Here is a 27,032-nt window from a genome sequence, read left to right as displayed (position 1 = left end):
CCCTATCAGTATGATTGGGTTAGAGATCTCAGGGGTCCCTCTTAGAGGCTAGAGTTGAGGGGAGGAACATAGTCCGTCCAGTGCATCCAACTGGTGTGGTTATTGCCAGCAGGCAGAGCTCCCTCCGAACAGCAGGAGATGGGGGACCTGGGTGGGCAGGCAGGCATGGCATCAAGGACCCTGGAGAGCCTAGTCCAGTGGCCCCTGGAAAATTAGGCGGACACAGCCAAGCTCACCAGTGAGCCAAGCCCCACAAAAGGGGCAGGCCGCATGAAAAGCGTGGGTGCCATGCGGCAGTGGTGTCTGGGCCCAATAGCGGGCAGTCTTCTCAGAACACACGTGGCCACAGGGTGCAAAAGCGTGGCTGGGAGGCCCAGGGTCCAGGCAGAGACCGGCTTCCTGGCCAAGCCACAGGGGCACATAGGGTCCCACAAGGCGGCAGAGAGGACACTCGCGCTCCTGGGGGCCTCGCTCCCTCCGGCAGCCCCAGCCATGATAGCCATGGACGTGACCACAACGGACGTAGACCCAGGGCTGCTGCTTGTCGGGTGCTGTGCGGCCGCGGGCTGGACTGGGGAAGGCCAAAGTGCTGAGGCCCACAGGACACTGGGGCCGTGCTGCGTTGGCCTCCTGTCGCTGGGCCTCCAGTTGTTTCAGTGTGGGTGCCCTCAGCAACCCTGCCGGAGTGCGCCACAACAGTGTGGCCCCACACAGGTCGATGAGCGAACCATCTTGCAGGACGTTGGACTCGTTTTCCACCTGCCGGAGGCAGCAGAAGGCCTTAGCCCAAGAGCTCTCTGTCTCTACCTTCAGGCAGCCTCACCCCAGAGAAGCCACCTATCTGGCCTGTGACATTCCCTGAAGAGAACACCCTAGGCCATCAGGAAACAAGGAAGACAGATGCCCCCAAATACATACAGCCCCTTACTCTCAGCAGGACCCGGGCTTTGGTATCTCCACAGGTCAAATCAGGAGGTCTGGCTCAAAGTTTTTTCTGAACTGTTTTCCAAAGCAGAATACGGCCAAGAAAACAAATACCTCCCATGGGGAATATGGGTACTGAGCCCAAAGTGGCTGTCTCTCAGGTCATAGATCACAGCAAGAACTCTAGAGCCAGAGAGCCTCAGTTTGAATCCTGATCTTGCCATTCACTTACTCAGTGTTACCAAGAAAATAATTTAACTTCTGTATCTTGGTCTCCTGGACCTCAAAGTAAATTCCATATCTCAAGTGGGCCTTATGAAGATTAAATAAGTCAACTGAAATAAACATGGACCGATGTCTGGTATACAGTGGGCATATAACAAGCAAATGTCTGTGTAACATTCATGTGCATGGTTTGTTTTGTTTTGTTTCTTTAATTTTTAACTCTATGGGTGTTTTGCCTGCACATATATCTGTGTGTTACATGCCATGGAAAAGGGTGTCGGATCCTCTTGGTCTAGAGTTATGGATGGCTGTGAGCCGCCATGTGGGTGCTAGGAATGAAACCTGGGTCCTCTGGAAGAGCAGCCAGTGCTTTTACCACTGAGCCATCTCTCTAGCCCCTGGTTTGATTTTGAGACAGTCTCTTGCTGTGTGCCCAGGCTGGCTGAGAACTCATGATCTTCCCATGTGCTAACTAACACCCTAACACCTGGGGAGAATTTTGTGGTCTGGTCAATGAATATAGCTATACGGCCCTATTTTTTTCCTAGAACTTACTCCCAGCTCCCAACATTAGTGCTCTAAGAAGCACCAAAGGAGCACTTCTGGAGCAGCAATGTCAGAACTACTCCAAAGGCCCTTTTACTGCTGCTGGAAAAGAATCACACCCTCCCTAAATGTGACAGACATACTACAAGCTGCCAACATTCTGGGCTATAAGCTGCTCAGGCGCAGGCCAAGTGTCATCCTGGGAGGAGGGTGTGATTTTCTAAGCTGCTGGCAGCCTCAGAGCCATTTGGTTTTGCACAGTGCATTCGCATGGTTCTATCATATCACCTGCTGGGTCCCCGGCAGTACAGAAGTATATCTAGGGACCTTGCTCTGGTGCTATCTGTGGAGTAAGTGACAAGTGTCAGGAACTGCCTGAGCCTGGGGCTCACCAAGCAGAGCCTAGTGGGACTCCCTAGGAGAGAAGTGCTGTAGATCATCTCCCAGCAAGGAAAGGCTAAGGAATTGGTGATGGGGGTCTCAGGAGGGTGGGGAGAAAGGGAGGAGGCTACCTACCAGCTTCCCCCGCTGCTGAGCCGATCGGCTATCCCGCAGTGTGTACACATTCCCGCAGACAGAAATTTCTCTCCAGACACCTGGGGCAGAGTCCTCAGAGAAGCCACCTGCTGGGTGCATCACCAGAACCCCATTGGTTGTCAGGCCATCCATCAGACCATCAGGAGTCCTCCACTTGGCTGCCCGCTCCTAGGACCACATGAAGGATAAGTTCACAACTCCAAGAGTTCCCAAAAGGCTGCATGCAAGAGATGGTGTCCTCTCACTTTTGAGGTCTGGTTTGACCTCTTTGTTCATCGCTTTGCTTTTTCAAGAAATGGTCTGCTAAACCTTACAAGAGAGTGGTACAAAGGATGGTTATGTACTGGCCCATCTCTCCAGGATGTAGCATCTCCCCAGCCTCCCAGCCTCCATCCTCTCTGTTGAAGGGCTATCCATGCTTGGGTCACTCACTCCAAGAAAGATGTTGCTAGAGGCATCAAAGCCAGCAGCATAGATGCGTGCAATATAGGGTGGCCGGCGGTCACAGAGGATTCGGCAGGCGTAGCGAGAGATGGTACTTTGGGCAGAAGGGCCCTCGGTAGCCCCTCCACCAGGAGATGTGTCTGTTACCACAAAGTCAATCATGTTCTCAGTAGAGCGGCCAATCTGTAAGGAGAGGAGAGCCAGAACACACGAACAGACAAGAATTTCAGTTTTCTCCCCTCAGGGTCTCAGCAGCCACCAAAAAATTAAATGTTAGTCCCAAAGAGAATAGTGCACACTGCCACTCTCTAGAGTCTAGACCCTGTTGCATGCATGCAGGTTTCTTACATCTGATCAGTAGTGGTATGAGCCAGTTTCTGCTCTGTGACCCCACAGCTCTGAGAAATACTCCACTCAGTAAAATCTAGCTCATCTGCTGATGATAGGCCAATTAAAAGGTGACACCCTGGAACATTAGCAGTAAATTAAGTTTTAGTAAGAATGTATCTATCATAGGATAAGCTTTTTCTTTAAAAATGATTTTTTTTTTCTTTTTGAGACAGGGCTTCCCTATGTGTATTCCTGGCTATCCTGGAACTCACTCTGTAGACCAGAATAGCCTCAAACTCAAGACATCTGCCTGCCTCTACCTCCCATGTCCTAGGATTAAAGGTATGCACCACCACCCAGCTCTTGTTGCCATTGCTTTTGTTAAGCGGGGCCTCACTGTGTAGCCTGCACTGGCTTCGACCTTGCTATGTAGAACAAGCTAGCATCAAATTCACTTATCTCTACCTCCCAAGTGCTACTATGTAAGCTACCACATTCTGCCTAGTATGTTTGCATAAGTATGTGTTTCTGAGTGACATTATTGTGCCACATGTGTAAAGCACCTATGCAGGCCAGAGAGCATGGGATCCCCTGGAATTGAGTAACCGGCAGGTGTAAGCCAGCAGATGTGGGTGCTGAGAACTGAACCCTTTGCAAGAGCAAGAAGTGCTCTTAACTTCTAACCTAGCTCTCTGGGCCTAAGCTAAGCATTTTATGTACAAGACCTCAGTCACTCTTCTCATGGGGGGAGGCGACTATGGGCCTCATTTTACAGATGAGGAAAACGAGACTCAGAGATGTTAAATGACTCTTGCCCAAAGTCACACAATGGTAAGTGTACAGAGCTAGCACCTAAACCTAGGCATGATGAGGCTTAACCCTAGACTGAGAATTTCAAAGCCTCATAACCTCCTACCCTCTAGGGGTCTTGACTCTGAGGGCTGCTGAACTGCTATTGACTGCAAAGCCAGCAACCCAGTCTAAGACACACTACTTTTCCATCTGAAGAACAATCCACTAAAATGAGTGCTCAGACACATCTTCCCAGGCCCAGTGAGCCTGTGGCCTGACCCAACACCTGCAGAGCACAGAGGTAGTGAAGCTGAACATACCTGGAACATGTCTTTGTCGCTGTCATGTGTGTACTCCACTATGACTGAGTGGCTCCGGGACAGTGTGTATGAAATGCTGTGCTGGCCTCGGTTACTCAGGGCCTGGTGGAGAGAAGGCAGTCACTTCCCAGGGTACAGGATAGGTATAAACTTCTGAGTCAGAGGCCAGCTCCAGGCCCAGTATCTACTCCCAGGAAGGAGCAGCTCTGTCCTGTACAGAGGAGACTTGTATAGGAGCTCTTAGCTGGTTCTCTTGTTTAATCCTCCAGTTACCTCAAAGAAAATGTGCCTACTGTTCCATTTTTACTGTTGGAAATTACAAATCAGAACTGGCTCTCAGTCACATCATTGCAAACAGCAGAGACTCAGCTTCCATACCAACTCTCTGAAGCCCAAGGTTTCTCTGTGGTGTTGTGTGTAGGGGCTGTTCTTAGTTGTCAACTTGACTGTATCTGGAATGAACTAAAAACCAACGACTAGACACACCTGTGAGGGACTTTTGCTTAATTAAATCATTTGAAGTGGTGAGACCTGCTTTTTAAAGGTTTATTTATTTATTATATATAAGTACACTGCAGCTGTCTTCAGACACACCAGAAGAGGGCATCAGATCTCATTACAGATGGTTGTGAGCCACCATGTGGCTGCTGGGATTTGAACTCAGGACCTCTGAAAGAGCAGCCAGTGCTCTTAACCACTGACCATCTCTCCAGCTCGTGAGGCATATGTTTAATCAGGATATTTGAGGTGGGAAAACAACCCTTTAATCAAGATCTTATCCAGACCACCTTTAATCTGGCTACACCTTCTGCTGGCTGCCTAAACATAAAGGAGATAAAGGAAAGAAGTTCTCTTTTTGCCCGCTTGCTTTCCCTCCCTCTGCAAGTCCATTCCTTCACTGGCATTGCAGCCCCCTTTGGGGGGATTCAGGTATATATTCAGGTGAAGACCAGCTGAGACATCCATTCTTATACACTAAACAACTACAGGATTCTCAGACCTTCAATTGGCAGATAGCCATTGTTGGATTAGCTGGACCACAGCCTGTAAGCTATTCTAATAAATTCCGCATGAACAGACACAGACAGACGGATGGACAGACAGACAGACAGAGATTCATTCTATGTGTTCTATTTCCCTAGGGAACCTTGACTAACACATTGTGTGAACATCACCTCCCACTCTTGCAGCCTTGCCTACATCTAAAATGATGCTGATAGGTGCTAAGAGAGATGACTCGGTGATTAGGATCACTGGCTGCTCTTGCAGTGAGCCCTGGTTTGATTCCCAACACCCATATAGCAGCTCACAAGGGTTTAATCTCTAGGTCCATACCTTCTGCTGGCCTCCACAGTCACTGCATGCTTACAGTGCATAGACATCCATGCAGGCAAAACCATACACATAAAAATAAATTTTAATAATTTCCAGTAAGTAAAATTCCTAACCAGTGAATGGGTATGGCAGCCAAGGAAACATTTGAAGGCTGTTAAGGGTTGGACACCGTGCAGAGAATGTCTGTAATCACCATTTTGGGGTGCATCTGTTCTGTGGTACATGTGTATGTGTGCATGGGTGTGCACAAAAGGCCATTGGGTGTCCACTATCACTGATTTATGTCTCTCACTGAACCTGGAGCTTCTGGTTTGGGTTAGGATGAGGGCCAGCAAGCTTCAGCTAGCCTCCTGTCTTTGCCTTCAGCAGTCCTGGGGTTATAGGCACACATGCTTTTAATTTATGAGTGCTGGGGGTCCAAACTCAAACCCTCATGCTTGCATAGCAAGCCCTCTTACCCTACTGAGCCATCATCTCTCCAGACCCATCACCACCATTTCTTTGCTGAGCCAACAGGCAGGGAGCAAGTAATAACACGGTGGGCTCCCCTGCCCCACAAGGGCCCTGGCAGGTGGGCCAGGAACACTGAAGACTAGGCCTGAGCACAAAGAACGGGATGGCATTCAGTCCACTGTGATGAGCAGCTTGCCTTGGAGACGAGCGGTGTGGAAATGTGGTGCATGACATCTGGCTTCACTCCGTTGGCATGTGGCCGGCGGCTCAGTGCCAGGCGACTTCGGCGGCGGCCTTTGTCCCCACTTGCCAGACACCCATTGTAGCTGTGGATGTGGTGGTGGTGGGGAGATAGTGGGAAGAGAGAAAGGAGGAGAGAGTGAGCTCTTAGAAGACCTGAAGGAAACTGCCAACTTGGGGCAGACTCTACCTTGATGAACAAGGGCTAGAACTCTCTAAAGCTAGAAAAACCCAGAATAGCAAATGGCTGAATTGAGAGGTAGGAGGTGGGGTCCCTCCTTCAGTGAGCCAAGTGTTCCCTGCATGCTTCTGCTGTAACAGCAGGTACTAGAGGTAGAGCTGATGCACCACAGCCATGCTCAGGGGAGGAAAGGACTCAGCTTCTCAAGGAACCCAGACACAAGTACACTCAAGGCCCAGTGGGAGGAAGTGGGAACAATCCCAGGATCAGGATTCCAGGAGAGGAAACACCTATATCAGGCCTTGAAGAACTGTAAAGACTTCATCTGCAGCAAATGAGTTCTCATCACACAACAACCATAAATGACCAAGAAGAAGAAAACAGCTTCTAACTCCACCCCCTCCATTATCTTCACCTATGTCTAATTTCCACCTTCCTTTCCAGCCTTTATCCAGGGGCAATGACTATGAGAAGCAAGGATGAGGTGATGCCTTGGTTGCTGCCGTGGTTGGCTGTTCCGTTCCTGGTCCTTCATGTTTTTAATTACCTAATGGAATCTGCAAAATGTCCTGCCAGGCAAGTGTCTTTCTTCCTATTTTATAAATTAGACAAGTCAAGGCCCAGGAAGGGAAAATGAGTTGTCCCGAGCTAAGAAGCAAAAACAATAACAACCAAAAAGGCCAGACAGTGTGTGGTCACTGGACTGTAGTCACACTCACCTAGATTTGCCAAAGTCCTGCAAGTTACTGGGTTCTGAGGCACAGCCCTGAGACCGGCAGAGATAGTGAGACTAGGATTTAGACTTGGGTGATATAGTGATATGCTAAGGATGCTTTCCTTTAAGTAATGGGGAAGCGCAGAAAGCTTTGGAGAAGGACATAGGCCCTTGCCAAGTACAGGACTGAGAATGTAGCTTGGTGGGTATAGCACTTGCCTAGCATGCACAAGACCCTGGGTTCAGTTCCCAGAAGCACATACGTGCAGTCTGGTGGCACATGCCTGTAATCCCAGCACTTGGGAGGAATGAAGATGAGGAGCTCAAGGTCATCCTCAGCTCCATAGAGAGAATGAAAACAGGAGAAAATAAGATGACAAATACAAGACCACTTAGAATGTCCTAGTGAGTTTGTTAAAATCCACATTCTCTAGACCTATTCAGAGAATCTATCTCTTGAGGTATGGAGTTCTTCTTTATATCTCCTATCTTCTTTTCTCTTTTCTCTCTCCCTAATTCTCTCTCTTCTTTTTATTGATTTGGGGAACAAGGTCTCAGGCAACCCAGGTTGCTCCCTCCTGAGTGCTAGGATTACAGGTGTGTGCACTACAGCACACTGTGTGATTTCCATGTGTTCCCCAGAAGCTCTGATACACAGTGAGGCTTCCCTGATCTTCTTAGGACAGAGAGCTGCCTTGCACCCAGATAGAAACACAGCCCTTCCCTCTGTCCGAACATGAAGCAGCTGCTTTTCAGATATCAGCTCCTCTGTGAGGAACATCTTTTATATTCTTCTGCACATGTCTCACACACTGGCAGCAGCAAATCTAGAGGGAGTCTCATCACACAACCTCTATAAAATGGGACTCACTTGTCAGGACCTCCTTGGAATGTTGGTTTTGAGAACTAAACAAGATAAAGTGCTTTAAAATGCTTGGCAGAGTTTGCCACAGTTATAGCAAGCAAGGACTTGATATGAGTTAGCTATAATGGTCATTTGGGGGGAGGAAGGCAGCAGGGTGGCACATAAAAGTCACCAAATGACAGTATTGTTATGTATTATTGATCTCCATCATGATCCAACAGCTGATCGGGAGAGGAAGATAGAGCTGTGTCTGGGGAAGAGTATCATGGGAGATGCAGGTATCCAGGCAGGAAAAGACCAGAAAGAGAAAGGGCCCGTCCAACTATCAAGTCCCCTAAATTTCTCTCTAATAACCTCCACTTTCTCATCTGTAACATGAGGGTGAGCTGCAGTTTAGTGATAGTGTGCTAGATCTACAGTTAGGAAGATCTGGGTTCAAACCCCAGCCCTCCCATTTACCAGCTGTGTGCCCTTGAGCCAGTCACTTCCCCTCTCTGAGCCTCACTTACCTTACCTCATTCCTCACAGCATCTTTGTGAGAACTGAAATGAAATAATGCCCATAAGAAGGCTTGGCACTACTGCTTTCCAGATGCTGGGTACAAGCTGGGTACAAGTCTATGTACTTTACAAAAATCCCTTTTCTCCTTTCCTTCCTTCAGATAACCGTTGGGAGGTTAGCATCAACCCTGTCTTCAAAATGGGGACACAAAGGCACAGGAAAGTTTGGCAACTTGCCCAAGTAGAATTGGAACAAAGCAGTTTTGTTCAGAATCAGAATTCTTTACTCCACACTTACACACAGTAGGTGTTTTACAGACTTTCTTTTTTCTGCTATTCTTTTTCTCAGCTGATTACAAACTGTGGTGAGCAGTTTGAAGAACTGTCTCAGTACTGCGGAGGCAGAGGCAGGTGGATCTCTGAGTTCAAGGCTAGCCTGGTCTACCGAGTTCCAGGACAAGGCTACACAGAGAAACACTGTCTCCAAAACAAAACAACAGAAATGGGTTTGATCAATTTTGTTCTTCATCTGGGAAAGTGACAAGAAGCAAAGAATCCTGGGAAGAGCAGCTGGTGCACACTGTGGTCTTGGCTGACCTGAGAGGGGTCAAGGCCCATCACTCCTGGGCTAGGGAGGCTCACCCCAGAACGATGAGTTCACCATACTTGATGGGTTCCTTGCCTGGCAGTGCTTCTTCACCAGAAGAGAGGATGCAAGAGCCCTTGTTTCCCGGGTGCTGGAGGTCTGAGGTTCGGGGGGATCCCACTTCAGGGTTTCCTTCCAGCACCATTCTGAGCAGAGTTGGAGAAAAGAAAAGAACTTCGCAACTTCCCACACCAACTCCTCTCAAGCTCTGGCTAGACGCAAGGCCCTTTAGGCCAAGGCAAGAGTGGCCTTCCAACACTTGTTATTATAACTACTTCTGTTTCCCCTAAATGGTGAGGTTGCTGGCATACCATGGAGGGAGACTGGAGAGACAGGACCAAGAAAGAAATGGCAAGAAGAGTATTTGGTTGGTTAGAGCAATATACCAACTTTGGGTGGAATGTGGTTGTCAGAGAGGAAGCCAGGATTTAAGAGACCTTACCTCTAGACACAGACTTAATTCCTGGCTTAAACTCATTTACGCCCTCTGTCAGGTTCTTGGGTCTATGTCTTCACTCTAATCTTATTGCCCTTTTTGCAGGGCTAGGCCTCTGTCAGTCTGTCCTCAATGACTCTCTGTCCTCCCAGTCCGTCCTTTCTGCCTTTTCTTTCCCCACTCTGCTCCCTTCTTCTATCCACCTGCCTTCCTCTATCTGTCTGCCTTTCTCTCACCACCCACTGACTCAGTCTCCCCATCTTGACCTGGCACTGCAGGCAGGCCCCCAGATTCCTCCCTCCCTCCCTCAGGTGTCTGTCTGCGGTCCTCAGGCCGCTTCGGTCTCGGGAGGCCTGTGGGAGCGGCGCTCCCCAGTCGGGCACCCCCTGCAGCAGAGCGGGTCTCCTGCAGGCTGCCTACTTAACAACCCCAACGTTGGAGGGTCTGCGCAGAGGCAGGCTCATACCCCGTGCTCAGGAAGGGCACAGTGACAGCCCAGCGCCAACGCATATACACACCAGGCGGCCCCTCACAATTACGCGCGCGCACGCAGTCAGTCCCGCACACCCCTAGCACCGCGGGCAGTGCCCAGACGGGCGCAGCATACCCAAGACCCGCTACGGCAGAGACGCGCCTACGCGCTAACAACCACTGGCGCCAGCCCTCAAACCCGCTCCCTTAACCCCGCCACCCCAAGACACTCAAACACGCCCCCAGCGCACGCCCAGCACAGCCCCTCTACCCTCCACCTCGCCGACCTCACCTAGTGGCGTTCCGAGGCTCCCTGTGCGCTGCTGGGCCCCACCCGCCTCACCTCTACTGCGCCCCGGGACTGCTGCTGCGGGATGGGCCAGGCCCGCGGCTGCTCCGTGCAGCCTCGTCACGGGGACACCCGGGGCCGAAGGAGGAGGGATGTGCACACAAACCTCCACGCTCCACCCCGTGCCCCACGCCCCGCCCCCGGCTCCGCCCCCACAGGGCCCCGCCTTACCCCTAGATTCCGCCTCCTGCGGCTTAGCCTAGCTAGTTGTAGTCTATGAAGCTAAAGAGGTTTTCAGGAACCCTAGCCCCTTTCTGAGTCCGGCCCCTGGAACCAAAGAAGTTCCGCTCGCGATTCCCACTGTGGGAGTACCTATCTCTCCTGGCTGGTTGAGGCACTCCCCTTGGTCTACAAGGCCCATCTCTTATTCCAGGCTCCAGACATCTCACTCTCATTCCAGGGTCTCCTGGGTTCCCGAGACCGGAGCCTCCTTTCACACCAGTAATCTAGAGGCTCCTTTTCCCAACCTAAGACTGACGACCCCCCTCTCCTGCTCCAAGACCCCGCCTTCCATATGGTGAAACCTCGGGATTACAGAAGCCCAGAGTGAACAGAGGGAAGGAAACTACTAGAAGAGACATCGGAAGAAGGTGCGTCACCCGCGGAGGCTGAGGAAAGCCACTGCAATTGTCTTGAGTGTAACTCTGTCTTCCAATTCAGATCAACCACTTTCTCTCTGTGCAACAATAAGTGAGCTCCTTGGTGTCCAGAGACACGCACCGACTCCTATCCTTTGCAAAGCTTCAAAGGAAAGCCGACTTTTGAGTCCTCGGTCCCTCAGGGCCACAGGCTTTCAAAAAAAATTTTTTTTCTTCTGTCTGTACCAGGTTCTCTGGGTTGAATTTGAGCAAAATTAAGTCCTGTAATCCCCGGGAAGCTGGTACAATAATTGTGTCCCATCACCCCCGCCCCCAACGACATGAAACAGATTTACAGAAATGGCTTGCTAAGGAACCAAGAGAGGCTTCATACAGCTCGCCAAGCGCCAAGCACTTTACCAACATCTCCAGCCCTCGAACTTCTCACTTTATTTTTGTTGTTGTCTGTTTTGTTTAAAATTTACACACACACACACACACACACACACATATACACACACATATATATACACACACATACACACACAAACATATATACACACACATACACATATATAGACACACACATACACACACATATACACACACACACATATATATACACACACACATACACACATATACACACACATATATATATACACACATACACACACACATATATATATACATACACACACACATATATATATATACACACACACATACACACACACACACATATATATACACACACATACACACACACACATATATGCTTTGCTTGCCTGTGTGTCTGCACCACTTGTATGTCTGCCTGGTGCCAGCAGAGGCCAAAAACTCGGATTCCCTGGGACTGGAGTTACAAACAGTTGTTAGCAGATCCTCTAAAAGAGCAGCCATTGCACTTTACCACTGAGCCATCTCTCTAGGCCCTTACTTTGTCACTGTGCGGCCCCGAATGACCTGGAGCTCACCACGCACATCATCAGGCTGGACTCCTGAGCAGCTCGAGGCTGCTTTCCTCTGCCTCCCCAAAGCTGGAATTAAAAGCAAGGGACGCCAAGCCCGAGGAAGTCCTGACTTTGAGAGATGCCATGAACTAGAGACGAAAGGATAAAGGCTCAGATGTGGTCTCTTCTTCTTAGTATCTCCCGGTCTGGAACAATTTCTCAGGGGCTAATTAATCCCTGAATTTGTTCATTTGTTTTGAGGCAGGGTTCTATGTGGTTCAGGCTACCCTTGAACTCAAGCTCAGGAGATGACCTTCTAAGTCCCCTGCCTCCACTTTCCAAGTGTTGGGATTTCCAGTGTGAGCCACCACACCTAGCTGATTTGGTGTCTGGGATCAAACACAGTGATTCATAGGTGCTAGGCTAGCGCTCTACCAGCTGAGCCACACCTCTGCCCTAACCCCTGACTTGAAATTCGTTTTATAAAGAAATCAAGGACCTATGCGCAGAGGACGTGGCCTGTGACCTCTGCCACAGAGGATGAGTGGAAGTTGGCCCACTCACTCCTAAAAGGGGGCAAATGCAGTCTCACTCCCAAATTCCCAGACTCTCTAAGCCCCACATTCACTCCACCAACTCCCTTTGCCAACTGTTTTGAGGCCCAGCAGCCAAAGAAACTCCCTCATTGGTTGTTCAGAACCTTCTAGATGCCACCTAGAAAGCCACACAAATTCCTCACTGGAGGATGGTTTCATGAAGGCCTATAGAATGGAGGCAGTCCTCCTCTTGTATCCCAACATGTTGTCTACCAGAGAAGCCCCTCATGACCATGTACAGAACTATTATAATTGACTTCAGTTTACATACAGGAAATGGAGCCCCAGAGAGGGAGGGGCAAGCTCCATGTTCCACAAGTACAGAGCCAACAACCAGAACTCCCATTGTTACCACCCAACAGCAGAGTACGGTAAAGGACTGAGAGTTTGCCAAGACTCAAAAGCTTCTTTTAGGTTACAGTTTCCTGGTACACCTGACACCAGTGCAGTCCAGGTAGGGAGGGGAAGGGCTCCAACACCACTAATTTTTTTTCCAGCATTCAAGAGGAATCAGCAAGTGGATTTCTGTACATTCAAAGCCATCCTGGTCTACACAGTGAGTTCCGGGCTAGCCAGTTCCAAGGTTACAAACAAGATGTTGTCTCAAGACAAAATGAGGATCTGGAGAGATGGCTTAGCAGTCTAATCCCCAGCATCAAAAAAAAAAAAAAAAAAAAAAAAAGGCAGCTCACAACTGCCTACATCTCCAGCTCCAGGAGATCTGACATCCTCTTAAGGCCTCTGTGGGCACTTGCATGCACATGGATGTACGTACACACACAGACACGTAAAATAAAATAAGCAACAGCAGCAAACTCCTGGCTGGGCATTTGTAAGCAACAAGGGAGAACTGAATGACCCATCCTTAGGCTTACAGTGGAGGCCAGAGGGTGGGCTTGGAAAAGACAGGCTTCTCTGCTGTGGATTGCCCTGGTGCTATTCGTATTTTGATGCTAATCCTGCCCCTGAAGAGGAGGGATCACATACTCAGGTGATTCCATATGAACCTGCTCCCTGTTTTAACTGGCCAAAAAAAAAGGCTAGAGCCTGTGGTTGGGCAGTGAAAAGGAAAGGTGAGGCTGGGAGTTTTTGAGAAGGAGGGAGAGGAAGGAAGAGGGAGAAACAGGGCAGGAGGGGGGAAGGGGAGAAACAGAGGAAGACAAAGGGAGTGGAAGATGGAGCAGAACCACATGGCCTGGAGGAGCCACAAGTAGCAAGGGCTCTCATAGCTGGGAACAGAGTGATGTGGTGGTAAATCTGCAGTTTATAAATATTATAACTGAGTACTGTGTTCTTCACACCACCTTATTGGGGTTGGAGATTTACCAATACAATCTGGCTAGTATTAAATATTAAGGCTGACTGGTGTTTTCCATTTGCAAAGATTTAGGTGGGCAAGAGAGAGGGCGAAGTTGTGGAGAGGTCATTGGTAGTTGGTGTAGCCGGGGTGGTTAGTCTGTGATCATGAGCATTCTCAGGAAGGACAGGTTTGGGAGGCTCAGCAAGCCAGCCTCAGGATCTGATGGCCATTTTTGGCATCAAGCAAGGAGGAACGGGCAGCTACTGATTCTAGAGTCTAGCCAGAGCTAGTTTGGAGTTTTAAAATTACACGCATCACCAATCAGATGGATTTGGGGATCCAAAGCAGAGGCAATCTGGCCTTACATGGTATCACTCTGTCAAGAATCCATCAGGGCAGGGTGACAGCAGTGTATGCTGTATCCACCATAGCTAATCAAGGTTATTATTGACATGGAAAGCCTTGGAGTTTATATGCTTCAGAAGATTGAGAAAGGCTAGGAGGTCCCCCAAGGGACTCACAGCTAAGAAGGCCAAGGGTGTTGTGAAAAGATGACGTCCCAGGTTTCAGCACCAATGTTAGGGGAAGGATGAAGAGAGTGGGGGCATATGGCCCATGGAGGTGCGGCGAGGCCTGGGGGCAAAGGAGATGCCTCTAGGGGGCCCATGTTGGGAATTCCTTCCCTCTGAGGGACCAGCCACACAACAGTATAGTACAGAATAGAGTTTATTTAGGTCATGGGAGAGTTAAGAGGGTGGTAGAGGCAGAGAGAGAGAGAGAGACAGAGAGAGACAGAGAGAGAGAGAGAGAGGAATAGACAAGTAGAGGCCAGCCATGAGCATATGGAGGGAGAGGGAGGAAGGGAAGGGTAAGAGGAGGGGTGGGGTGGGAGCCAAGGCTGCAAGCGCAAGAGCAAGAGAGAGAAGAGGGGGTCGAGCAGCTCCTTTTATAGTGTCAGGTCACTGGGGCGGAGCAGACCTGGCTACTGCCAGGTAATTGAGGGGTGGGGTATACCTGGCTATTGCTAGGGAACTGAGGGGTGGGGATTACAGAATCCCAACAAAGGGTACCTGAATTTGACAAGCAGAACAGCAAAATGCAAGTATCTTTGTAGAATCTAACAGGGAAAACAGGTAGGTTCTTGAGACACTGGTGTCCAAGCCTCTGGCTCACCCCAGTGCTATGACTCAGATCAACAAGGTCACCACAAGTATGAGAGAAGACAGATACTGAGCTGAGGTGCTGAGCTGAGGTGCTGGAAAGATGGCTCATGGTTAAGAACACTTGTTGCTCTTGCAGAGGACCCAAGTTCAGTCCCCAGAACACATATGATGGCTCACAACCATCAGTCACTTGAGTTCCAAGGGAACCAATGTCCTCTTCTGATCTTTACAGGCATCAGATGTGTTTGTGGTACGCATGCCTACATACAAGCAAAACACCAATACACATAAAAATAAATAAACCCCAAAAAATCATTGCAGGGCTTTCAGGGGTCCCACTTGGGCTTTAAGAACAAAAACATGGACACACACACACACACACACACACACACACACACATATAGTGCAAATCTGTTGGCCTGTTTGCTGGGGCAGTCCCTCAGCTAGCCCACCAGACTCAGCCCGACTTCCCAGCCTCCATGCGGCTCTCTCTGCTCTCCCTCTTTACCCTGCTCTCATTCTGATCTCACTTCCTGTGCCTCAGCTTCAGCCCCCAGCACTTTATTGCTCAAATGCCTGGCTTCCTTCTCATACAAAAAAGCTATTAGCACAGTGGGAGCGATTCCATAGCTTACTCTAGGGGGAGAGTTATCCCAATGTCTTCCCCTTTTAGTCCAAGAAGTGGCTTTATCTCTAACATCAATAAAATATATACAATAAGAAGTTATGAGAACTATGAGGGTCAGAATTATATTTACAATGTCCAGTCCATTTGTATATGGCAGCTTTGAAGAAAATATTCCAGTATCTATCTAAAACCTCTCACTCTTTATATATATCTTAAATCACTTTCTTATCACCATTCTGTGTCCTTCAACCTTCATATCTTGCATTTACCAACTTTCTTAAACCCTAAACCACTTTCTTAAACCTTCACAACTTGGGCTTCTTATCTTTTCTGAGTCTGGTAATGAGGTAGACTGTAAGTCAGACATACAGCTGTAGGAGAGTGAGGCCCGTGGCCTGATTTTTACACAGGAAGAGAATCGAGAAGGCAGCTGAAGCCTTGGTTTCTGCTGTTAAACGGATAAAACTATAACTAGTCTTCAACTTCAGTGGAGACCTGAGAAGAATGAATTTCATCTGAGTAAACAGGAAGTGCAGAGCAAAGCAGCCTTCAAATCTAATAAAAATGACAGGATCTACTGACTACTGGACAGTCACCCAAGGTTCCTCTGTGTCAGTGGGGAGCATCAGTCTTCAGTCATCAGGCCCAGAAGATCTGACGGACTGTTTTAGTGAAGCAGGAGCCTGGGAGTACTGTCCTATCTCGCCTATGGGAAGTGGGACCATTGACTCCTCAGTGTCCAGCTTGCCCACAGTTTGGATGGCGTGCTATCGGCAGTCAAGGTAAAGGGTTGATTATAGCCCAATGGCCAGCTTTGCCACATTTAAAGCAAACTCCAGATGGTAAGCTTCTGTGCCCAGCATCATCTTTGGAGAAGATTAAGAGTGCTGCCAGAAGCTGATGTGTCGTCTATCATGAAAGGTTTTTTTATTAAAATTTCAGGTGCCATATTCTGCAGATTTCTGCAGTGTTTGAGGATCATCTATCTATTTAAACTAGATCCAAATAAACAAACTTAGCTTGTTTCTAGTTACTTACTTTTTGTTTAATGCTGAAAACATATATAGGAGGCCAAATAAAGTCTATCCCTATATTACTACCTTGCATAACCGCAAGTATAGTTCTGAATGCATTAAAGGATATGATTATCAAATATAGTTTATTTGTCAAATATATGCTGTTACTTAACTAAATTTTTGTAGCTCAGTGTTGAACAATAAGCAAAGACATGCATCTTAAATTAGCTTTTGTTAATCTGGATAGATCTTCATAACTTTAAATTTTCTATCATCATATAAAAACCCATACTAATCTAAAGTATCTGAGACTTGTTGCTTTTTTAGTCTAAAAGTAGAGATAAAATCCACCCTTCATTTCCCCTTCACTTCCCTTTTCCCCTTCTGGTTTCACCTGTAACTAGATATAAGAAAGAAAGAAGGATTAGGAAAAAAGAGATCTCTGAATCTAATCTTTTCTTTTGTCCCTTCCCTGACCACAACAAACTGCAAACAACCTCACTAACTGACCAACAACAGACAACAACCACCCACCCTACCTCTCACAGGAATGAGGGCTTTGTGTTCTTTAGACTGTGTTCTTGTTGCTGAGGGTAACAACATCTTTGGGGACCCCAAGAAAACTGGGATGCTGACCCAGTCCTGGGTGAGCTGGATGTTTCATTCATTGTCCGGTCCTGGTGGGATCATCTGGATCTAGAAAAGTGCAGGCCTTGCTGAGACAGACTGTGAGGCTGGAAGACCTGGGGCTAGCCACTTTGAAGCTGTCCTGGATGCAGATTTTTGGGAAACATCTGGATCTGGCAGGACGCTGGAACAGATACGCATCTCAGCATTCTCGGGGATGAATCTCGTCAGGGCCACTTTAACTTCACTGGTGTCTGGTCATTTTGTTCTGAAAGCACACAAACTTTTAAAACAAATACTGTAGGGATGCTTATGTATTAACACCTGTATGAAATGTGTGTTGTGCACAAGTCACCTAATGTTGATTCTCTGATCTATGCCTGAGCACATGAAAGGCATCTGCCAATCTCTATAAGTCAATTTGAACTGCAGGACCAAAATGTAATAGGGGCTTATAAATCCCCATCATACCAGATACAGGATAGCTTGTCACATAAGTCACAAAGACAAGGTAACCAAAAAGACTCATGGGCTATTGAGGAGACATTAATAATTGGGAATACAGGGACACACCTTCAGGACACACACCAGTTGACACAATATGTGTGTGGGGGGTTAAGACAACAAAAAATTAAAATAAAGAAGACCCAGTTGAAATCAGAAACGACTGGAAAAGTCAAAATGAACTGAGCTATGCTGTCCCCCAAGAGGTATCAAAAGGATGAAAAGAGGGTGTCCTATTGCAGAACCGGCCTGAGAAACTACAGCAGACAAAGCAAGTCCACCGTGTTGCCTGCTTTTGTATATAATACTTTTTAAATGTTTGTATTATTGTTAATTATGTGTACACATTGTGTGGACATGCTCACAGGAATGTGGGCACCTCAGAGGCCAGAGAAGTTGAATCCCCCAAGAGCTGGAGTTACAGATGATTTTGATCTGCCTGGTGTGGGTGTTGGAACTGGACTCTGGTCCTCTGTAACCACTGAACAATCTCTCCACCCACTGTGAAGAATGCTTTTGTTGTTATGTAGTCATGCCTCTTAACTTGTTGTATGTGCCTGTTGTCAAAGATACCCAAGACTGGGTACTTGTGCGATGTCGAAGAGTTCTCCAGTCTAAAACTGTTGATGGATGGACCCTTAAAAACTTGGCTGAATTCTGTTTTTAGAAGATGATGGATGTTATAATTTATATCTCCCTTTTACACTGAAAATGCAAAGGTTTCTGCAAATGGCTTGTCTGATGCCCCATGGGAGGTCACAGTGACGATTAAACACAAATATTGCTGGGAACAGCTCAGCTCAGCGTCTGACTGTATTACTTATTAACTGCTTTATAACAGCATCAGCCAGGTGCTGTTACTGAAACTTTTAGAATCTGGGCTCCTGGCAGTTCCAGTAATCTAGACTCTGTCCTCCTCCCTCAACATGCTAACTAAAAAGAAAAATAACAGTAAAAAAGTACAGAAAGAAGACTTATCCATGTGACCACATTAAGGAAAGAAACAGTGACTCTCAAGTCCAAGCTTCAAGTACTACCATGAGGTTTAGGTTTAAATATAGGGCAAGAGATATTCGTGACTAAGTGGTCCTGGTCAAGGTTTGTCCCCACCCAGCACTGACACATAATGTGGAGGGTCAGATCTGTCCTGCCAGGTGACCTGATAACTTGTCAGAACTCCATAAAATCTCCTCATGGGAGGCAGGCAGGCTCCAGGCTTCAGCCTTTCCCTTCTTCTAGCAAAAGATTCCTGGAGAAATTGTAATTGTTTGGAGTCCACTATTTTAATAGTTTGATAGGACAAGTATCTCTACCTAAAATATCTTCCCTTCTGACATGATAGTTACAGTGAGGTGGTGCATGCCCCGAATCCTAGCTCTAGAGAAGCTGAACTTGAAGGATTGTGAGCTGGAGACCACCCTGGTCCACACAGTGAGTCCATGCCTTCTGACGTGTGTAGTATGACTCCGTCTTAAAACAAGCAAACAAACAAAATGTCCAAACCGAACTTTTGTTTTTGTACACACTTGGAAGGCACAAGAAGGCAGAAGCGGGTGGGTCTCTGTGAGTTCAAGGCTAACCTGGGTGGCATAGTGAGACCTTGTCTTAAAACAACGAATTTAACAACTGAAGTAAGAAGCACTTACGCCCGCACCAGCGGCACAGCGCTACCATCCCAGTTATTCACCTGAGAGGCTGAAGCAGGGGGATGGCAATTCCATGCCTGCCCAAGATAGAGACATTCCAGGCCACCCTGGGAAATTTAGTGAGAGTGAGTCTCGTGATAAAAAGTGGAAAAGAAAGGTGGGACACAGCCCAGTGATGAAGTGCCTGGTGTGTAAGGCCTAAATTCAAGCTCCCAGTACCATTAAATACATCAAATAAAATCACAGGTGTTTATTATATTATCTACTTTCTTTTTTCTCCGTTTAGTTTTTTTGGTCTTGGCTATTTGACAGTTCACAGGGTGCCTCAAGTCAGGTCCAGCCACCCATCCTCAATAAACCAATTAAACATGGAAAGGCAACGAAGATTTATTCAATGTTAGCCACACTGGGGATAGGGACAAAGAACTCCACTGAAGCCCTCAAGTCTCTATTTTGAGTCCTGAAATGAGATTGAAATTGAAATAGAGGAGCAAGGAGATGCATGCACGTGTGACCCATCCCAATCGGGTTTCACCCCACCCCCACCCGGCCAACATCATCTGGGCTTCAGTCTCCTCATGGAAGGTGGTCTGGAAGATGAGAACTTAGTGAAATCTCTTATTGGGAGGTCAGTTCCCCTCTAACTGATGCCTTTTCCTTCTCCCTGCATGAAGTTCTTGGGGAACAATTCCATGTCTTTTGGGTCAAATGTTTTAATAGTCTGATAGTCAAATTGAGAATTACAGATTTCTCTTTGAAATATCTTCATTTCTGCCAGGCCTATTACAGGGCCTCAAACATAGCCTATTCTGACTAGAACTCACTGTAAAGCTAAGAATGACTTTGACCGCCTTATCTTCTGCCTCTGCCTCCCAAATAACAGGATTACGGGTGGCATCCAGCCCAGTCCTCATAGTCTTGACATCAATTTCCTGTCACAATTGAAAATAATCTTTTTTCCTCGTCCTCCTCCTTCTCCTCTTCCTCCTCCTCTTCTTCCTCTCCTCCTCCTCTTCTTCCTCTTCTTCTCTTCCTCTTCCTGTTTCTCTTCCTCCTCTTCCTGTTCCTCTTCCTCCTCTTCCTTCTCCTGTTTCTCTTCTTCTTCCTCTTCCTCCTCCTCTTCTTTTTCTCCTTCTTTATCTTTTCCCAGATGCTGTTTGAGGGCTGGAGAGCCAGGAATTTCTCAATCTTACTTCTCTTTAGTTTGGCTCTGCCTTTAGCAGCTCACATCTAATATTTAAACTAAGCAAGAATCAAAATGGGGCGATACTTTCAAATTTTCTCGTAGGAACTCCCGTGCCAAGTCTCACAGTACCTCAGGCACATCCACTTGTACATTGTCATGGGTGACAGTGTTGCTACATTTGCTTGTCCTGAGATCCAGTGATGGATTCATTTCCTTTTAGTCTTGACTGTCAGCCCTGCCAAAGGCCATCAGAGATTTACTGACAGTATCCTAAAGGCTATCTGAGACAGGGTCTTCAGGCAGCCCCCACAGCCTTTGCTCTCTGGTACCCACTCCCTTGTACAGTTCCTGCACCTTGAGTGTGAGAGATGTTACTTGCTTCTGACCAAAAGTATAGGAAAAGTTGATGAGGTCATGCACATGGTGTAATCGTGTACCTAAGCACTTGTCTTGAAAGAGTCCTCCTCATTGAGGAAGGGAGCTGCTGTTGTCAGGAACAAGGGTTAAGTACCTAAAAGTCTCTCTCATTGTTCTGATGAAAGGAAATTCTGCTTCTGGAAAGGCTGTCTGGGTCTCTTTTATTTCCAAATTGCCTTCACCAATCCTGATATAACAAGGGGCTCCAGGTATTAAAAAACAAACAAACAAACAAAAACCAGAGGTAAAGCCAGGTGTGCTGGCACACACCTTTGATCCTAGCACCTGAGAAGCCAAGGCAAGAAAAACTGTGAATTCAAGGCCACATAGTGAGATCCTATCTCAAAAACACAAAACAAAACAAAACAAAGAAAAAAAATTGTCAAAGAGCTAATGGCTTTCAGCCAGTAGCTAACAGGAAGAAAAGTTGTCAGCCCTAACACCACCAGAGAAGACGACAGTCCCAGCCTATGTCATTCATAAGATTCCGTGAGCCCCTAAGTAGAGCATCCTGGTGAATGAGTTTTCTTTTGGGGAAGTGTTGATGTAGCAGTTCTGGCTGTCTTGCTAGTCACTATATAGACACATAAAGATCTGCTTGCCTCTATCTCACAAGTGCTGGGATTAAAAGTGTGTACCATAGCTGGACATAGTGGTGCGCACCTTTAATCCCAGCATTATGAAGGCAGAGGCAGAGTTAGAGGTCAGCTTGGTCTACATGGTGAGTTCTAGGAAAGTCAGGGCTACACAGAGAAACGGTGTTTCAAACAAACAAACAAACACAATAAAACAAAAACAAGTGTGTTTGATCATATCCAGTTGCATGTCCATGTGTGCTGCTTACATGTATGTCTACACATCATGTGTGTACCTGGTGCCTACAGAAGTCAGAAAAGGGGATCTGATCCCCTGGAACTGGATTTACTTAGGACTGGGAATCAAACCTGGGTCCTCTGGAAAAGCAGCCACTGCAATCTTGCTAGCTCCAGTTTATATTAATTCATTGATTTTATTGTAGACTTATGATCATATAAAATAGAATCGTGCTAAGTGGAGAGTGGTAACCTTCGGGAAAATACAGTTGTCCTTAATTATCTACTGCCCAGTAAATTACCCATAATAAACTCACCCACACATCAACATGCCATTGAGTCCTTCAGGCTGTTGGCGCCACCTTAAACTCCTCATAAAAATCATACAACAGCTATTTATTGTAGGATAACAAATCACACAGAATCACACATCTCACCGCAATGAACACTTGTAACTGCTCAGTTTACAAGGAATAAAAATTCAGGAACAGTTTGGCTGTGTGGTTCTGGCTCAGAGTAACAAAGTAGTCAGACTTATGCTGGAGGATGCAAAGGAACTTTCAGGGACTTGAAGCTGCTGGGTCCCTTTTCTATCGAGTGGCTGGGGTGTCTCTTAGGGTGACATACTACTCCTGCCAACACCACAGCACTGGCTCAGGGACTTCATGGTGATAAAAATGAGGCCTTTAGATCCCTACACAAAGGACCTTTCTTTGCAGCAGGTTGTGGAGACGTTCAAGTCTATGAAAGTTTCCTTTTTTCTTTTCAACTTTTTAAAAGAATTGTTTATTTATTTATGTGTGTGAGTACACTGTAACTGTCTTCAGACACACCAGAAGAGAGCATCAGATGCCATTACAGATGGTTGTGAGCCACCATGTGGTTGCTGGGAATTGAACTCAGGACCTCTGGAACAGCAGTCAGTGCTCTTAACCGCTGAGACATCTCTCCAGCCCCGAACATTTCAAAAACAGCAGTGGGATGGGGTTAGGAGATGGCTCAGTGATTAAAGTGTTTCTTGCAAAAGAGTCAGGGCCAGAGGCTAGATCTTAAGAAACCCAGATAAATGCCATCTGGGCATAGTGACTTCCCTGTAATTTCAGGCCAAAATAAGAACCCCAGAGCAAGCTGGTTAACAAGATGGACCATATTGGCAAGCTCTCGGTTTGAATAAGAGACCCTACCTTGAAAGAGCGATGGAAGAGGATCTTAACATCAACCTTAGCCTTCTGTGTGTGCACACATGTGCAAATGCACCTACGCAATTCACCTACATACATGCAAAAACATTGCACACACAAGGAAATGGAAGAGGAAAATAAAAAGTGGAGGATTGTGGGAGGTGGTTTAGAGGAAGATGATTGAATCCAGAGAGGTAGGTATGCTACATAACAGGCTGCCTGGTTGGCTGGAGAGGAATTGTTAAAAGGAGGAGGAGGAAAGAAAGAAATGAGGAAGGAAGGAAGGAAGGAAGGAAGGAAGGAAGGAAGGAAGGAAGGAAGGAAGGAAGGAAGGAAGGAAGGAAGGAAGAGAAACTGGAGAATTCTGGAATCCAAAGGATCTCAAACATTAGTGGATAGTTCCTTCAAAGTAATCTCAGTCTGGAGACTGGATCAGCTTTTGGAAAACCTTATATCCTGGACTGTTGTAGAAAATAATGGAGCATTCACCCTACAATTAGTGGAGGAGCTTTACAGCCACGTGTGCTCAGGGAGAGTCTGTCAGTGAGAGTCCTACCAAGGCCATTCCTATCCCAAAGTGCCTAGGTACACAAGGTTGCTCCAAGGAGTGATAACAAAGACTTCAAACACCTCTTGGTTCAAATGCTATTCCCTAAAAAGCAAGTACTGAAATCATCTGCTTCCAATAAAACCATGAAAGACAAGGAAGCAATAAAGTAAGCCTAATCAGCTAGTGGGAAATCAGGTTTGACTGGAATGAGGGCTCAGAGACTGCATTTCAAAGGCGCCGGGAAGATGTCTTCCCTTTGTACAGATAGCGGCAATGCCTTCTTGGTTCCAGTGTTGTTACTGAGCTGTCACAATAATTCTGAAAGGTACCTATATCCATGGTGCCGAACATGAAATAGGTAACAGAAACGGTAACCAGACCCTAGCCCTAACTCTTTGTCTGGTTCATAGCTAAAGCAGCAGCCTGCCGTTTCGTTTCTATAATCATATTGCCTTTCATGTAAAAACAAAACAAAACAAAACAAGAAGAAACAAAGGACTCAAGGGACTCCCACTTTGACTAACTTGCTCCATTTCAAACACTAAGATATCACTGTCCAGCAGATGGCAACCCAGAGCACAGCCAAGAGCAAGCGCAGGGTAAAGAGCTGAAACTACATACCCACAATGCTGTGCGGAGACGCAAAGTCCCGCATTCCTGTTTAGCTGTCTAAGGTGATGCCTGTGGGCACTGCTGAGGGAATGTGTGCACTGAAACCGTATAGTTTCTCTTCCTGCCTTCAGAGCGCAAAGTTCAATTCATTTCTAAATCCCGTAACTCGTCTTTAGTTGGAGAGCTGTATGCCTGAAACAAGACTGCTTCTTTTTGGCCTCACTTACCCTAGCCCAACACAAGGGCCCTTGACCTCTGACCCAAAATGACAGCGCTCAGACCGTAGTTCTTTGCTTCTCCGAGGCGAACTAAGATTGAAATCTTACATTATGTCGAAGCTAAGCCGGGCGACCCGGGCCCTCAAGAAGCCCGAGGCCGGCGGCGTCATCCGGTCCATCGTGCGAGCAGGCCAAGCTATTCCTGGGCCTCCACTAGGTCCCATCCTGGGTCAGGTGCGGTGTCGGCCTGGGAGACGTGGGAGACTGTTCTGGAGCCGGGGAGGCCTCCTTTATAAACGAGTCTCCGCTATTCACACCTTCAGGCCTTATGTCCTTGTATTACTTACGTACCCTCTTTTGACCTCAGCATCCATGACCCCCAAGTTGGCTAGTTGCTGATTAAGTAGCACCTTGTGGACGAATTGCCTGGCACCCAAAGCTGTAGTTGAACCTGGGTAGAAGAAATATAGGAACACAAAGAAATGAAAATGAAGGGGGGACGGGACTGTGGCTCCTGGTTGGTAGGAAGCATTCAGCTCCCATAGTTACCTTTGTATATGCTTTCCTCATAGCGAGGTGTCTCTATCAACCAGTTCTGCAAAGAGTTCAACGAGAAGACAAAGGACATCAAAGAAGGCATTCCCTTGCCTACAAAAATTTTTATAAAGGTACAGAGACTCGTTCTTTCATATGCTTCCTTGTCACTTGAAACTACTCACCCTGGTTGCTTCTCTGTCCCTAACTTGGTTGCCAACTTCCACTTCTAATTTACACAGAAGCCTAGCTAATAATTTCTCTGAACTAGCTTGATTCTGCCAACTTGTGGTTCTTATCTCTCATCTCACTGGGGCTTCTAGAGGAGAGTTGGTCTAGAAATAAAAATGACAGGGATGTGTGCCGTAGATTTGCTTTTTCTGTCCTCTGTGGTGTTAAAGAGGATGCCACAGGAATGCAAGTTGATGGGAGAAGTTAAGGGAAATTAGAAATGTCTTGGACCGGATAGAAAAATCAAGAAACTCTCATGTATCCTTTTCTGTTAAGCCCGACAGAACATTTGAGCTCAAGATTGGGCAGCCTACTATTTCCTACTTTTTGAAGGCAGCTGCCGGGATTGAGAAGGGGGCCCGGCAAACGGGTAAGGACTACAGTGGGCACCTCAGATTCTGGTGTATCGAGAGAAACAGTGGTGCTTGAAGAATAACTTGTTCCTTCTTCCCAGGGAAAGAGGTGGCAGGTCTGGTGAGTTTGAAGCACATATATGAGATTGCCTGTGTCAAAGCTAAGGACGATGCTTTTGTCATGCAAGATGTGCCCCTGTCTTCTGTTGTCCGGTCCATCATTGGATCTGCCCGTTCCCTGGGCATTCGTGTGGTGAAGGAGTGAGTACCTTGAGAGGAATGGGGTACAACGGAAACCCGGGAAGTGCTTGATTGGGGAGTAAAGCTGAGAAGGCCTGTTACAGTGAAATAAATACTCAGGTTTTAAATTCATAGAGTGTTCTAGTTATGCATGTTAACCTTCATGGTGACATTTTCAGACATTTCTAGCAGATTCTAGAAGAAGGATGTTGTTGAAGCCTCACCCTTGATCATGGATGAGCACCTTTTCTGTACTAGACATGGTGAGGACACTGGATAGAACCAGGAAGGAACAGTAGTGCTTGACCACTCTGGAGAGATGTGTAGTCCTAAACTAGAGGCAGATCCATACATAGAGGCTGAGGCTGATAGGTGGTCAATGTTGTAAAATCAGTGGATGTCATGAGAGCAGAGAGGAGAGTCCCTGCCTTTACCTGTGGTGTCATTGACGACTCTGAGTGAGGTGACACCAAGACCAGAAAAAGGAGGATAAAAGCAAATGTTCCAAAAAGTGGAAAAATTGCAGGGAACAATGAGAGGTAAGGAGCTACAGCTAAGTTCATGGTGGTCTAGGAGTCTTGTCTGAGTCAGATGGGATATGGCCTGAGGGAGGGACCAGACCAAAGGGCCTTTTGAGTTGTTGTACATTCAGACTCAATCCTGAGGCCAACAACCACCCCAGTCAGCCGACTTTACATGATCTCAAGAATTGTTTCTTTGAGGTAACTTGTCAAGTAGGAGAGTATTTGGCCCAGAGCACAGCAGAGACAGGAGCTGGGACAGTCATCACCGGCCGTGTGCTGCTAGTGTCAGCTGTTCCTCACGGGGTGAGGTTAGAACACAGTCCACCCGGATGTTTTTTCAAATCCTTAAAGTATGTACATCTGTGACTCCCTCGTTTGAAGTGTTTGTGGCTCAATCCCAATGGTCTAGTAGAGGCCACAGGTTAAGTAGGACTTTAGGGTAGAGGTTATGGTAGAGGAAGGTAGGGTGTGTGGGCTGTGGTTCCAGGCAGAGAAATCACATGAGCAGAGTTATGAAAGTCGGAAAGTACAGGGAGGGAGGTGGGCAAGGCAGCTGGGGTCAGCGCCAGGACCCACCCTCACTGACCACCTGTCTCTACCTGTAGCCTCACTGCAGAGGAACTGGCAGCATTCCAGAAGGAACGAGCTGTGTTTTTGGCTGCTCAGAAAGAGACAGATTTGGCAGCCCAGGCAGAAGCTGCAAAGAAGTGACCTCAACCTTCTACACTCTGAAGTGAGAGGCTGAGAAGGGGGCCCACTGAGGAAGCTGAGCCAAAGGACTCCATGGCAACTGGATTTATAGTTTCCAGACATATCTCTATACATATGCTGTGCCTAGGGATCAAGCCTGAATA

The 27,032-nt window shown here is 47.2% G+C and overlaps 2 protein-coding genes across 3 annotated transcripts; one reads left to right on the top strand and one right to left on the bottom strand.

The window, feature by feature from the left end:
- Positions 1 to 189: 189 nt before the first annotated feature.
- Positions 190 to 9,198, bottom strand: PELI3 (pellino E3 ubiquitin protein ligase family member 3; the record flags this gene model as incomplete). Of its 2 annotated transcripts, XM_080911488.1 has the most annotated exons (6): positions 190 to 759; positions 2,212 to 2,400; positions 2,665 to 2,859; positions 4,119 to 4,220; positions 6,103 to 6,232; positions 9,050 to 9,198. In XM_080911488.1, 6 exons carry the CDS (start codon positions 9,196 to 9,198, stop codon positions 190 to 192), a joined length of 1,335 nt encoding a protein of 444 aa, XP_080767614.1. The 2 variants fall into 2 exon arrangements, with proteins under 2 accessions (XP_080767614.1, XP_080767615.1); XM_080911489.1 differs by lacking the exon at positions 4,119 to 4,220.
- A 15,147-nt stretch (positions 9,199 to 24,345) lies between these two features.
- MRPL11 (mitochondrial ribosomal protein L11) lies at positions 24,346 to 27,032 on the top strand. The gene is made up of 5 exons (XM_080912728.1): positions 24,346 to 24,530; positions 24,869 to 24,964; positions 25,338 to 25,431; positions 25,516 to 25,675; positions 26,784 to 27,032. The coding sequence occupies exons 1-5, from the start codon at positions 24,408 to 24,410 to the stop codon at positions 26,887 to 26,889; spliced, it is 579 nt and encodes a 192-aa protein (XP_080768854.1). The 5' UTR covers positions 24,346 to 24,407; the 3' UTR covers positions 26,890 to 27,032.

Source organism: Micromys minutus (assembly GCF_963924665.1).
Source record: "Micromys minutus genome assembly, chromosome: 2".
NCBI classification, from domain to species: domain Eukaryota; kingdom Metazoa; phylum Chordata; class Mammalia; order Rodentia; family Muridae; genus Micromys; species Micromys minutus.
This window is presented reverse-complemented; position numbering and strand designations above follow the sequence as displayed.